We start from the raw sequence: 13,237 nt of genomic DNA on the forward strand, positions 1-13,237 counted from the left end.
CGTCAGGTGTCGCATCAGGTCTTTCAATCCCCTCGCCCCCAGTGCACACCGTTGTGACTTAAGGGAGAAAAACATTTCATACGTGAAGGAAAATTACAATTGACATGGCCCACTTTCTAGATTCTTCCGATTAAAGACAACAATGTATTTTTAAGTCATTAACACAACATTTCAACAATTAGTTTGTATTCGACGTGCACATTCCACCATGATGTCCCTGATCCATTGGTGAAGAGATGCTTTGATCCTCTCCTCTTTCATCTGGAACTGCTTCGTGTAACAAACAGGGTACAGAAAGTATTTAAGAATGAATGACTCTCTGTGTCTGTGTGTTGTCATGTTATTTGTTATGTAGTTTTTTTTTTGTTCTTTTGACTTCAAGACGGCGCCGCGAGTGTGGCTGCCTTTTCAGCAGCTCCTGTATTTTGTTTTTCTACTTTCATTCCTTTCACAACTTTGCTGCTGTGAAATGTAAATTTCTCCACTGCGAGACTAATAAAGGCAAATTCAATCCAATCCAAACACCAGCATAACGTTCTGGAGGTTTAAAAATGTCTGTAGCTTTAAGAACACAATGTAGTGGAATCCGGTCAACAACCAAGTACGTAGGATAAGTAGAAATCTAAGATTGTTGTTTTTGAGAAACACCCTGACAAGGAAACAAGTACCCTATTTTCCGGTGTATAAACAGCACCCAAAAGCCTTATAAAAAGATGACCCTGCGCCTTATATGCAGCTGCGCCTTATATGTGAAGTAATATAGATGCACAACAGGTCTCGCAACTAGTGTGAGGAGCCACCGACTCGATTTCCCCCCTGTAGGAGAAGTAGTATGTAACCCCAGCCTTTACGGTCGTGCCTTATAAAGTGGTGTGCCTTATAATGTGGTGTTCCTTATGCTGTATTTGGAAAACGTTTATATTAATATATATTATATTTGGAAAACTTGTTTCATTCATTGAAGGTGCGCCTTATAGTCCGGTGAACCTTATAGTATACGGAAAATGTTTGAAAATACACCATTCATTGGGGGTGCGCCTTATACCCCGGTGTGCCTCATACACCGGAAAATATGGTACTTTCTGTATAGTATGGAGTGAGACAAAAGCACAAAGGAGGAACTCAAATGTTCTTCCTGTTTTCCTTGTGAAAGATACAACAGATTTATAAACCCCTGTTATTTGAAATCAAAGAATAATGAATCACACGGATCAGTCAACGATGTACTTGGGAAACATAAGTGAATTGGAGGCAAATATCAGACCTTGAACCTTGCTTGGTGGCAATGAGAGACAGACCCCATTATTAAAATATAAATCCACTAATAATGCTAAGTAAATTCAACAACTTTTTCACCATTTCACAGCAATCAAAAACAACCAAAGGAAACAGCTGCACTTCTGTCAAGCACTGCCCTAAAGCATTTCCTGCCGGATGAAGACAGGCTTGCTACATTTGACAGTTCATGCTTGGTGTCGTCAAAATGCTTCTAACATTCATTTTTCAAGGATGCGCCTAGCACACAGTGCCATGTTAACGAGGCCATCTGGTAATAACACAAGGCAGCAGTGTCCTTCCATTTGGCCCCACCAGGACATCCACTTAATCCATACAAGGACATCAAGCTTGTCATTACAAGAATAAACGTGGGAACTAAATATGTTGACTACTTCATTACTTCATGAAACAGATTCGTGATTTTTTGGAGTTAATTTCAAAAATCTTATAATGAGGCTATGAAATGAAACTGACCGATGTAACCTACCACACAAGCAATAAATGCTCCCTCGCACGCATGCACGCACACACGCACACACATACAAGATTGGTGATATGTTGAGATGTCACTAAATCCAAACATACAAGTGCCAAACTCACTGACAAAACATCAATTCACAAATGCTTGTTTTCTCCCTAATTTGCCGAAGATTGCCGAAATTGGTTAAAACCAAGCTGTTTTCAAATGGTGAATACTAAAGAGCAGAACAAGGAAGAAACATACTTTTTTTTCAAACAGTGAACTTTTCATTCCTTGAAAGATGATTTCAAATGCTTGAAATCGGCCGGCACTCAAGTTGTCTTTTGAGAAAACCCTGTATTATTAAATATTATATTTATATATTTGAATGTAATGTTACTGAAGGAATTCCCAAGATGAAAAGGATGCTTAAAATTCAAAGTGCTTTACCTCTTCGTTTTCAATCTTCAGAGTAGACAGGCGAGACTGCAGTTGCTGGAACCTCAGTATTAGCTCTCCATTCACCGGCGGCTGAACTGACATCTGACACACCTAAAAGCATATACATGCGACCTATATGTTCAAACTGTGTGGTATTTGCAAAACTTCAGCTCTGGTCTGGATTCCGGTATTAAATTGACCTAGGTCAGATTTGAAAAAGATGGGAACAGAGCCGTTCAGGATGCCATAAAAAAATGAATGAAAAAATAAGTTACACATCGAGTTATGGTTTCATATGAGTAACAATAAAAGAATAAAAGAATAAACAAATAAATAAATACATGAGTTGGATCGCATTTGTCTGCAGTCTGGACTTCTTCTTTTCCTTTTGGCTTTTCCCTTCAGGGGTCGCCACAGCGAATCAATGTCCTCCATTTAACCCGGTTTTGTGCATCCTCTTCTCTCATACTAGCTACCTTCATGTCCTCTTAACCACGTCGATAAAGCTCCTCTTCGGTCTTCCTCTCAGTCTCCTGCCTGGCAGTTCAAGGCTCAGCATCCTTCTCCCGATATAGTTGCTCTCTCTCCTCTGGACATGTCCAAACCATCTCAGTCTGGCCTCTCTGACTTTCTCTCCAAAGCCTCTAATATGAGTTGTCCCTCGAATGTAGTCATTCCTTTTCCTATCCAACCTGGTCACTCCCAAAGTAAACCTCAACATCTTCAGCTCTGCTACCTCCAGCTCTGCTTCCTGTCTTTTCTTCAGTGGCACTGTCTCCAGTCCAAACATCATGGCTGGTCTCACTACTGTTTTATACACTTTTCCTTTCATCCAAGCTGAAACCCTTCTATTACACATGACACCTGACATTTTTCTCCAGCCACTCCAGCCTGCCTGGACACGCTTCTTCACCTCTTTTCCACACTCTCCATTGTTCTGGACAGTTGACCCCAAGTACTTAAAATATTTTCAACTGAACTCACCTCATCTCCCATGTGAGGCTGGAACTCAAATTTTGCAGGAGGACAGAAGGCCGTAGGGAACATCTCCATAAACCTTTGCCTGTCGCTTCTTGGGTCTAAACTGTCTACCGCATTTTCAATGATGTCAAGACCCTCATGGCGAGACGTCTCCAGGTTGTATTCTGCTGACAAGTACGTCCTTAGGGCTCGATTCAAACTGGCATGATATCCCAAATCACAGCACTAGACAGAGGGGTAAACAGGAAAAAAACTGTTGGATACAAATATTGGAACTAGCTGGCAGCAGATGATTATGCTCTGGATACAATACATTTGAAATAGTCTAAAATTAGAAATATGGCTATAGACAATACACATGCGCAAAAATCATAACAACAATAACATTAATAATAATAAAAATCATCATATTTTACACTGTAAATGTCTCCATAAATGAAGACATGTGCTTAGTCTGCAAATACGGTTCATGCAGCATTCTTTGCATATAAATTCTCAAACACAAATCCTGGAGAGATCTGAAGGCTTGAGAGCAAGGCAGGGTGAAGGGTAATTTCACCACACAGCATGCTGCGAAATAGAGATCACACTTCAGTCATCTCCTTAATTCCTGTCTAGAATGCAAATTCTTAATAACTTGATTTAAAAAAAGTACACCGTCCCCTCCATTGTAGTTAGCAGCAATGATAATGTTATTACCATATGAAAATTACTAATATATATATATATATAACACCTTAAATACCCAAACCACAGCAGCTAAAACACAACACAGATGTTGACAAATTAATACTCACATCAATTACATCTGACAGGTCATGAATGTAGTACTTGAAAACAGATGAGTTGGTGGCTTCCAGTGTCAGGAGGTACTCATTTCGTGCTTTGATCGATTTCATCTTGTTCTCTGAGTACTTGGCTTGACGCTAATGAGAGAATTGGAAGTGAGAATGACATGTTGTGAACAACTGATCGTGTGAGACATAATGAGCTATGCAATGACTCAAGGAATTCCATTTTGACCAATGAGTGTGCTTCAGTCTTTAAACACCCGGCAAAGAACAACTGTAGCAAATGTGAGCTTTTTAAAAGCAGACGTGAGTCACAAAGAAAAAGCGTATCAGACTTCTCCTGGACTATTGGTCCTGAGCCTACACTTCCTCTCGAATCGACTGTCGGAAGGTTGTTAGTCACCATCCAATGACCAATGTACTCTGATATAACCACTCATCATATATCTATTTTTACACTCCCTACTTCTTCAGAATAGTCTAGGACAGTGGTTCTTAATCTTGTTGGAGGCACCGTACCCCACCAGTTTCATATGCTCATTCACCAAACTCTTCTTTCAATGACTGTGCCTACTAACTGCTGTCTAGACTGAGGGATGGACCTCTGCGGTGGAGGATCCACCGTACCCAGGTTAAGAATGAAGGAAATAGATCAAGAACCACCGGTCTAGGAGGACCAAATAATGCCTTTCCAATGGACATTTCATCTGAAGTCTCAAAACAAGCCAGAAATTAAATAGAACACAAATAAGCCCTACTGGCTGAGAAATGTGACTCTGCTATCATAACATACCTTCTCCTTCATCTTCTCAATTTTCTTCACAGAGTTGCGCTTCTGGTATTTGTCTTCTATGCGGATGCTGAAAACTGGATCTCCCCTACCAATATGCTTTTCCTCTTGTTTTTCTGCCTCCTTCAGTTTGCTTTCTGCATTAATGCTTTCTGAGTGATACATGTGGTAGGTCTTCATCACCTGGAGAGAGAAAAGGAAGGTTGCAAAAACTGTACATGCTTGTTTGGTTTACGATGCAATTTATGTGTGAGTGAAATCTGGGGTCCTGGATCCAATAACTCACTGACCGACCATTTGTACAAAGTACAAGGCACTACACTATGAGTCACTTGATTCTTCCTGATCGCATGACATTTGGTTCAAAGACGGTCAAACCTCCAACTAGTATGTGCCTTTTTATTCAGTGCAATAATCTACACAGGACAATGCACACAAGAATATTATTCGCATTACAGTAGAGAAAAGCTTTTAGTGCCCATTGGGATGAATTGCATCACATTACAAGCAAACTGTTGATTAGAAAATTGGATTTACCATCAGCCTCGAGAGATTGTTTGTGTGCATATTATTCACAGTCACTGAGTATCGATCCTTTATATACTAAATTAGTCAATGAAAGTAAAACAAAAGCAATAATATGAATTGCTGGTAATCAAGAGTCGACAAGAGGCATACATGTTCTCGAGCCATCTATAGCGTTGTCACAATACAAACATTTTGACATCAAAATTAGACTTGCTTCTGCTAACTGATACATGGGCAAAACATTTGTCATAAGTAAAAAGAGGAATAGCAACCGACAATTCCACAGTAACCTAACCAATATTTAGAGTATGTGAGGTCGCATTCAATATTGGCCTAATTTACTGATGTTGGATTGATACGAGTGAAGCCATTTCTCCTCAATATTAGTCAGGGAATTAACCATCTTATTGTTATCAGGAATCCTGACAGTCTTTCTTTGTGGCCAACATAAAGGTCATAAAGGTAATAAAGGTAAAGATCTTTATGCCAGTTATTCTCCAGCCAGGATCTCTGATATCTTTGGCTGTCCAGTCTTATGGAAGTTTTATTCCCGCCCCCGTCTCGCCTCTCTTTGGAAAGCTACAGACACGCTTCATTTTTCAACTTTGACAACATGGTTCTCTGATATGCCTTTGTCGTCTTAATCTTCCTCATCCCCAAAATGGTTGAACACTCTCCACGTCCACCACTTTACAGTCCCTAACTTCTTCAGTTTATATCATCTGCATAAAATGTAATGTGCACTACCTGCCTTTATAGGTCACCCTATACTCCAGACTCTTCTGGAAGAAAATGTTTGTGCCAGCCATTTTCATTCTTGGGGATGTTTTTCTTGTGCGAAACCTAGCATTCAAAGTTCCTTCAGGTCAAGGCTCTGTGCTTTCCTCTTCTCTCTTTGCTTGTGACCCAGCTTGTCACCGGCCTTTTCACTTTGACTGACAGTAAATATCTTTTCCACCACTGCCCTGCAGGTTAGCAACACAAATGGTGGTCGTTGTTAACCAAGGCCGTGACTGACGGAGGATGGAATTAGTTGGATGAAGGTCCATAATTGTTTGGCAAAGTTTGAGAAGAGATGCCCTTCCTGACGCAAGCCCCTGGAATGACCTGGTCTTGAAACCGGCCTTGGATTTGAACTGGCTTGTGTTCCCATCAGGCTCCATTCCCTTGCTGCATTTGCTGGAAGTCTCTTACATACAAATACTAAAGAAGACTGTAAAATCTACTCAATGAACAGTTAGGGACGCAATACGACGACACGACATTCATCAAGGAGGAGACTGTGCTGAGCGGTTGCGCCTTTTCGGCAGCATGAATATGCCAGTACTGTTTTTGAATGGGAGGAATGTCGGAGCCATTCGACTGCCATCGCTGGACACCAAAGGGGCCATTGTGTTTTTTTGCGCCTGTAATGGGCAGCATCTTCACAGCCCCGCTTTGTTTAGCGGAAAGGTCAGTGCTGTTGGACAGTCTGCGGCTGGATGGATGCATGGCTTGAGGAACCCGCGATAGAAGAAGGAGCGTCAGCGCAGAGCTCCGATGCGTATGTGGAACTGTTGCGGCTTGGAATTGAAGGAGATTTATGTGGAACAGGAGATGTGAGACAATCTCTTTTCGTCAATGGATGCTACAGCTGCGTGTTTGCTTTCAACATTTAGCTTGTAGTCGACGTGCACATTCCACCATGATGTCCCTGATCCACTGGTGGAAAGACACTTTGATCCTCTCCTCTTTCATCTGGAAATGCTTCATGTCATCACAAAGAGGGTACAGCAAGTCCTGAAGAATGAATGTCTCTCTGTGTCTTTGTTTTGTCATATTGTCTCTATGCTGTCATATTATTTGTTATTTAGTTTTTTTTTGTTCTTTTGACTTCAAGACGGCGCCGCGAGAGTGGCTGCCTTTCCAGCAGCTCATGTATTTCGTTTTTCTACTTTCATTCCTTTCATCACTTTGCTGCTGTGAAATGTAAATTTCTCCACTGTGAGACTAATAAAGGCATATCCAATCCAATCCAATAATTGCATACAACTAAAGGGTTTCTCAAATATCTAATTTTGCTCTTGTTGCTCGAGGATGAGAGAAGATATAAACTTCAGCAAATTATAGCTCCAGAATCTGTCCAAAGCACAAACCCTCGGATTTTACATATATTCAGACAAACCCATCTCGTAATGTAAACATTCTCTCAAGATTAGTTATTTTTGTATAGCGAGAACGACAGAACCTAATGTGGAAGCTTTGGCGTTTGGTGGGGTTTGGGTCAACCTGCACTAATTTAGAGACGGTTGACTGACCTTGGGCAATGTACTGCACACTTACTGGTCTAGAATCTGGTACTGCTATGTTTACTTTGTTCCTTCTTTTAGATTGCCATATTTAGAGACAGACCAGACCTGTAATTACACTGGGGGGGGCAGACATACGGGCTCTGAACATCTGATGCAATACCTTACCAAATCGAGTGTGCACGACTCAACATTGTATGTACGCATGTACATCAAGGTGGCAAGCTAGGTCAAATCAACGAGTGTGTTAAAAGTGACACAATGTTTTTTGTTTTGAGAGTGACACACTGCTGTGGATGGAACACATAACTTTTGTTGTCGTCCTTTCTAGAAACAAAATGCTTTGCTGACGTTGTCTTAAATTGATGTGACCACTCTATATGGATCATCATACTTTACAAAATGTTTTTTTCCCCATTATATGATTGTCTGCTGTAAAAAAAGTATATGTTTTTTGTTGCATTTTGGAGGAACACCAATAGAGAATTTGTCGGTAGTTCGTAGTAAGGCAATGCACTTAAAGCACATTAGCTCAAAAATGGGAAATCATTACTACTTACCGTGTATAGCTCATTAAGGACCTTCATTAAGTCTTCCTGGAGCTGAAATGCTATTTCCTTGCTCTGAAACAATAATCGTAAGATGGGAACAACAATGAGGAAAAACAGAGCAAATTGCTTATTCAACATTTTATCTCTGCTGCTTACAGGCTGTAGCAAATGTATGTTTTGAAATAAGAAGATATAGAAAGAGAAATAGCCTTTGTTTCATTCAAGTTCCACGGGCGACGATGTTAGGAGGGGGGACTCAAAAAGAAAAGGTTATGTTTTTATTGTATTGTATGTACTGATGCGTGAACAACCACGTCAGCTTGTAAAGTGGAGAAGACCTGCTTTGGCCCCACTCCAGTAACGCTCCATCTTGAGCGTGGCTCAGAGCAGAGTAGCACTTTTAAGATGATTAAAACATAAAACCATGCAGCTCAGCTAGCCTCAGCCAAACTGGATAGTTGGGGGAGAAAAAATATCAGATACACAAGCTTGATACTCTTGCTCCTTACAGATTCCTCAGAATGCTGACCTGATTGAACACACAGCAAAGTAGATGAGATTCTTTCAATCTGGCATCCAACATTAGGGAAGCACACTGGTTGCCTATCTGCAACACCTTCCTAACCACCACAAACAATTTACAAATGTGAAGCCTGCAGAGATTACATTGGACATTACTAAAAATTCCTGAAAATACAAATGCAGGCACCAAAAAATGCAAAATCCTGCTCAGGCGGGCCGAAAATAATGACTGTAATTGTGGTTTACATACGTCAATTTGAAATTTTGCTTCTGACTTTAGCAAGCATTATGGCACTTGACATGCTTGATTTGTTTTCGCGGGCCGAATAGAATTATATGGATGACCATATTTGGCCCCCAGGCCTTGACATTGACACCTGTGATTTAGGCGATATCTGTCAACAAAATTCAGACAAATATTTAAAGTGAGATTTCCATTATTGTATTTCTTACTTCTGATAATAATGGGAAGTAATACTTTAAAAATTAATCGGTTCTATCGCTTCTATGTAGCCATAACTGGCCGATCACGCATTGATTAGTTTACACAACGCTAGTCAAATATTCAAAATTCGATAATTAATCTGTGTGCCAATTTGTGTGCACACATTCATCCTTTTTGGCTTCTGTTCTCGCCGAAATTTCGAGATATTCGAGATATGGCAAGGCCATGAGAATGCAAGGAGAAATGTGTTACTGTTACTGGTGTTCGTGCCTCAACTTGGCTATCCTCATGAAATCAAAATAATGAAAATGTGTGTCAAATGTGTGTTCATTCAATGTTGTCAACTAATATCTGGATTACCTTTAGGCAATTTTTTTTCTAAATTTTCAGAGTAATTTTCATGAAAATTTGAAAATACGGAAGTCAAGGAAAATCCGGAAGACTTTCACGAAGAGTGTAAACCTAGATAAACTGAGGCTAAACCACAGACATTTGTAAATTAAAAATGGTTTAGAGAAGAAGAATATAATACCGTATATAAAAATGAATGATGGGTTAAGGATTATCCTTCATCTGTTCTTTTAAATTTGAAAGATAATACTTTAACCTTTTTTTTAAACACGCAAGGATCATGAAGACACAGGCCTTGACTAAAGGAAAAATCAATTTACAACCATAACTTCAGTGGACGGAATATTTGACTATCTGTCAACTCTAACAGTCATCAAACTGACTCAGATGAGAAGCCAGGGAAGTGTTCCAGAGCTCAATGAAATAAAAGTCTGTCTCAGCATCACGTGAGCTGCAACGGTGTGTGAGCGAGAAAGGTAACGATTAAAAATAAAGCAACATTATATTATGTTTCATATGTTTTGTAAATTGGGACTATGTTGTGTCCAGATTGGTTAATCTCTTTATTTGAATGGCTAATCCATGCCAGACAGTTTGCAAACATGACAATATACAATTTTATTGATGCAACATTTTTTTTTTTATGTTAGATGTATACAACACGTAGCCCGTGGGTGTGTGCCTGTGTGCCTGTGCCAATTATAGTTTAATGCGCCACAAGCCAATCCATACAATTGTGGTTTAAGTACTGTCATAATGTACCTAAAAGTACCACAGACAAATTATTTGTGTCTTTTTACATTTTTCATCCATCCATTCAGCCATTTTCTAATCCGATTATGCTCACAAGGGTCGCGGGTGTGCTGGAGCCGATCCCAGCTGTCTTAGACAGTAGGCTGGCGCACACACTGAACTGGTTGCGAGCCAATGCAGGGCACACAGAGACAAACAAATATTCGTGATCACAATCACACCTCTGGAAATTTTATAGTATTCGGTTTGCCTGCTATGCATATTTTTGGAATGTGGAAGGAAACTGATTACCTGGAGAAAACCCACACGGGCACAGGGAGAACATGCAAACTCCACACAGGAGGGACACAGCCGGAATCAAACCCTGCATCTCTGCACTGTGAGGCCAAACTGGTTCAGAGAGAAGTTTAAAGTCTTTCTTCTGTCCTGCATTTTATTCCTTAAGAGCCAACTGAGCTATTCAAGCCATAAATGCGGAGGAGTAAAAAAGAAATAACTGCCAAAAAAAAACCACACATATCAATTCTGCAATCACAAAACTGGTCTTTAATAGCTTTCAGTTCATTGACAAATGTAGTGTTGATAAATGAAAAAGAGATACAACAAGAGCCACAAAACAAATTTGGCAGGATTAGGATGAGGACACGATAACGATTCTCGCAACTTCCATCGCTTCTATCCAACAGAATGGCATCTCAACACACATGGTAATGAAAACGTGTCTTTGATAAAAGGTTGACAAAACAACACCCATGTCTTAAAAACCGTTGATGGTGTCCATATAAGGTTGATATATTTTCTGTTGTTTGGTGCTCATTATTGAAGCTCTTCTGAGATCAAACGCTTGGCAAAGTTTTAATTAGAGGCTGAGCAGTGTCTTCAGTCTCACATTACCCAGACACAATGCCATTTTTCCCCTCACAATGTCACTGGAATTCACTGTCAAATTCAAATACAAAAATATTATGCAAAGATCTGATGTAAAGGTATAACAACAATGCCATAGTGACCATGCAGCACTAGAGTGTCACTTAGTCGAATTTAGACCTAATCCACAAAAGTGAAAAACAAAATTGTGGACTGCCAGATTTGTGTTTGTCTGGTGAGGATGCAGAACCAGACAGAGAGTGACAGCGGCTAGTGGCATTTCAGATGCCAGGGCAAAAATAAATTCAGTATTTGAACTTCAACCCTGATCGATTCTTCCTTAAACAATGAACCATCAATCTCTCCAAAATGCCTGGAGGAAATTATCATGGAATGTTCTGTCATTTACTCTATTACTACACCCGCTGTGAAGAAGATCCTTTAAAAATCTTTAAAAACATCTGTCCGGGCCTGTACACAATATGCTTGTTGTATAATAAAATAGGTGGAGAGATTGGACGGGCAACAGCAGTAAAAGTGACTGCATCGCACCAGGTCACTAAAGATCAGTGACACTTAAATCACCAAAGCAAATGAAAAACACAAGTTCCTGTTCATCTCCTGTGTAAATGAATAAAAGATCCTTACCTCTACAAGGCGGCTAAATGTTTATGGTTAGAGCCGGAAATAAAGACGGAATGAAATACAGACAGACGAGATAGAAATAGTCACACAGGCTAAACTGACACAACAGCAGACAAAACCACTTTGTAATTTGGGTCTGCGGCAGCTCATGTGACTCCAACGCTAAAGGAACTCGTAATCCAGTAGGGAGTTGTCATCTTTGTGGTGGGCCAGGACCGGGTTTTGGTCATGAATCTGTGGTCTTGATGCAGTGAGGTAAAGACTGAGTGGTTTGAAATTAGGCAGTTCAAGACTGCATTCTCACATTGTATCATTTTCTTCCAAACAGTAAGAAGGACGTTTAAACGCTCAATAAAACCCATGCATCAACTCCCAATATGAGGGTATGTCAGTTATTCTTCTTAATATATGTAATCTTATCTATTTATGAATGTATTTTTAAGTGGTTTATTTTTCATTTTATGGACGGTACCGCTAAATGTAAGAGGTAAAAAGTGCACTTAAAAGACCTCACCTTCTTAAGTAGACGTGTGGAGTCCTCACTAATCTGCATAAACCTCATGATGACATTGTTCAGGTAGATGTCGCTGAGAGTGGCGTGGTCCTTACTTTCCCTCCTCACCTGGTTAAGGAGCAGGTACCAACAGTTGACAGGGGACAGCAGATTCTGGTCTTTTCTGGGGGAAAATGGCATTTTGAATCAGAAGACAGAGAGTTCAGGTAGTTGTTTATCCATGAGTATCACCAACAACATTAGGCCCTGTAAGACGTGCGTCATTGGCCTCCCTTGGTGTTTAATGTCCTAGATACCATCATTTCTGCCACTAAAAGCCCTGCATATATTACAAGGATAACACTGATTAGCATGGAACACAAGTGCCCGTGACATTTTTCGGGCACTGCTTATAATAATAATAATAATACATTTTATTTCAAGCGCCTTTCAAAACACCCAAGGACACTTTACAATAAAAACAATAGAACACAGCACATAACAATAAAACCATAAGTAAAATGATAAATAATAAAATAGCAGAGAGAATTAGACATTGAAAGCAATTTTAAACAAATGGGTTTTGAGATGAGCCTTGAAAATAGGGAGGGAGTCAATATTACGGATGTTGGGTGGGAGTGAATTCCAGAGTTTGGGAGCAGAGCGGCTGAAAGCTCTGCATCCCATCGTGGTGAGACGGGCAGAGGGCACATAGAGGTGAAGGGAGGATGAGGATCTGAGGGACCGAGAGGGAACAGAGATTTGAAGCAGGTCAGAAAGATAGGGAGGAGCAAGGTTATGGATGGCTTTGAAAGTAAACAGAAGTATTTTGAATTTGATACGATGTTTAACCGGTAGCCAGTGGAGTTGCTGGAGTACAGAGGTGATGTGGTGAAAGGAGGGGGTTTTAGTGATGATCCGGGCTGAAGAATTTTGGACGAGTTGGAGTTTATGGAGAGATTTCTGATTGACACCGAAGAGAAGTGCGTTGCAATAATCGATGCGGGAGGTGACAAGACTGTGGATAAGGATAGCAGCGGAGTGAGGGGTGAG

At 40.3% G+C, this 13,237-nt stretch overlaps 1 protein-coding gene across 4 annotated transcripts in view; it reads right to left on the reverse strand.

Annotated features, from left to right (window-relative positions):
- srgap1a (SLIT-ROBO Rho GTPase activating protein 1a) overlaps nucleotides 1-13,237 on the reverse strand; it is an 81,593-nt gene that overhangs the window by 36,966 nt on the left and 31,390 nt on the right. For all 4 annotated transcript variants that reach the window (XM_088997177.1, XM_088997176.1, XM_088997175.1 and 1 more), the window contains exons 3-8: nucleotides 12,206-12,368; nucleotides 8,118-8,180; nucleotides 4,745-4,924; nucleotides 3,958-4,086; nucleotides 3,164-3,385; nucleotides 2,189-2,290 (exon numbers count right to left, since the gene is read on the reverse strand). In XM_088997177.1, the coding sequence (XP_088853303.1) occupies nucleotides 2,189-2,290; nucleotides 3,164-3,385; nucleotides 3,958-4,086; nucleotides 4,745-4,924; nucleotides 8,118-8,180; nucleotides 12,206-12,368 (859 nt within the window). The remainder of the gene's footprint in view (nucleotides 1-2,188; nucleotides 2,291-3,163; nucleotides 3,386-3,957; nucleotides 4,087-4,744; nucleotides 4,925-8,117; nucleotides 8,181-12,205; nucleotides 12,369-13,237) is intronic.

This window comes from Hippocampus bargibanti, linkage group LG05 (genome assembly GCF_051943395.1).
Source record: "Hippocampus bargibanti isolate YZ-2025 linkage group LG05, ASM5194339v1, whole genome shotgun sequence".
In the NCBI taxonomy this organism is placed as follows: domain Eukaryota; kingdom Metazoa; phylum Chordata; class Actinopteri; order Syngnathiformes; family Syngnathidae; genus Hippocampus; species Hippocampus bargibanti.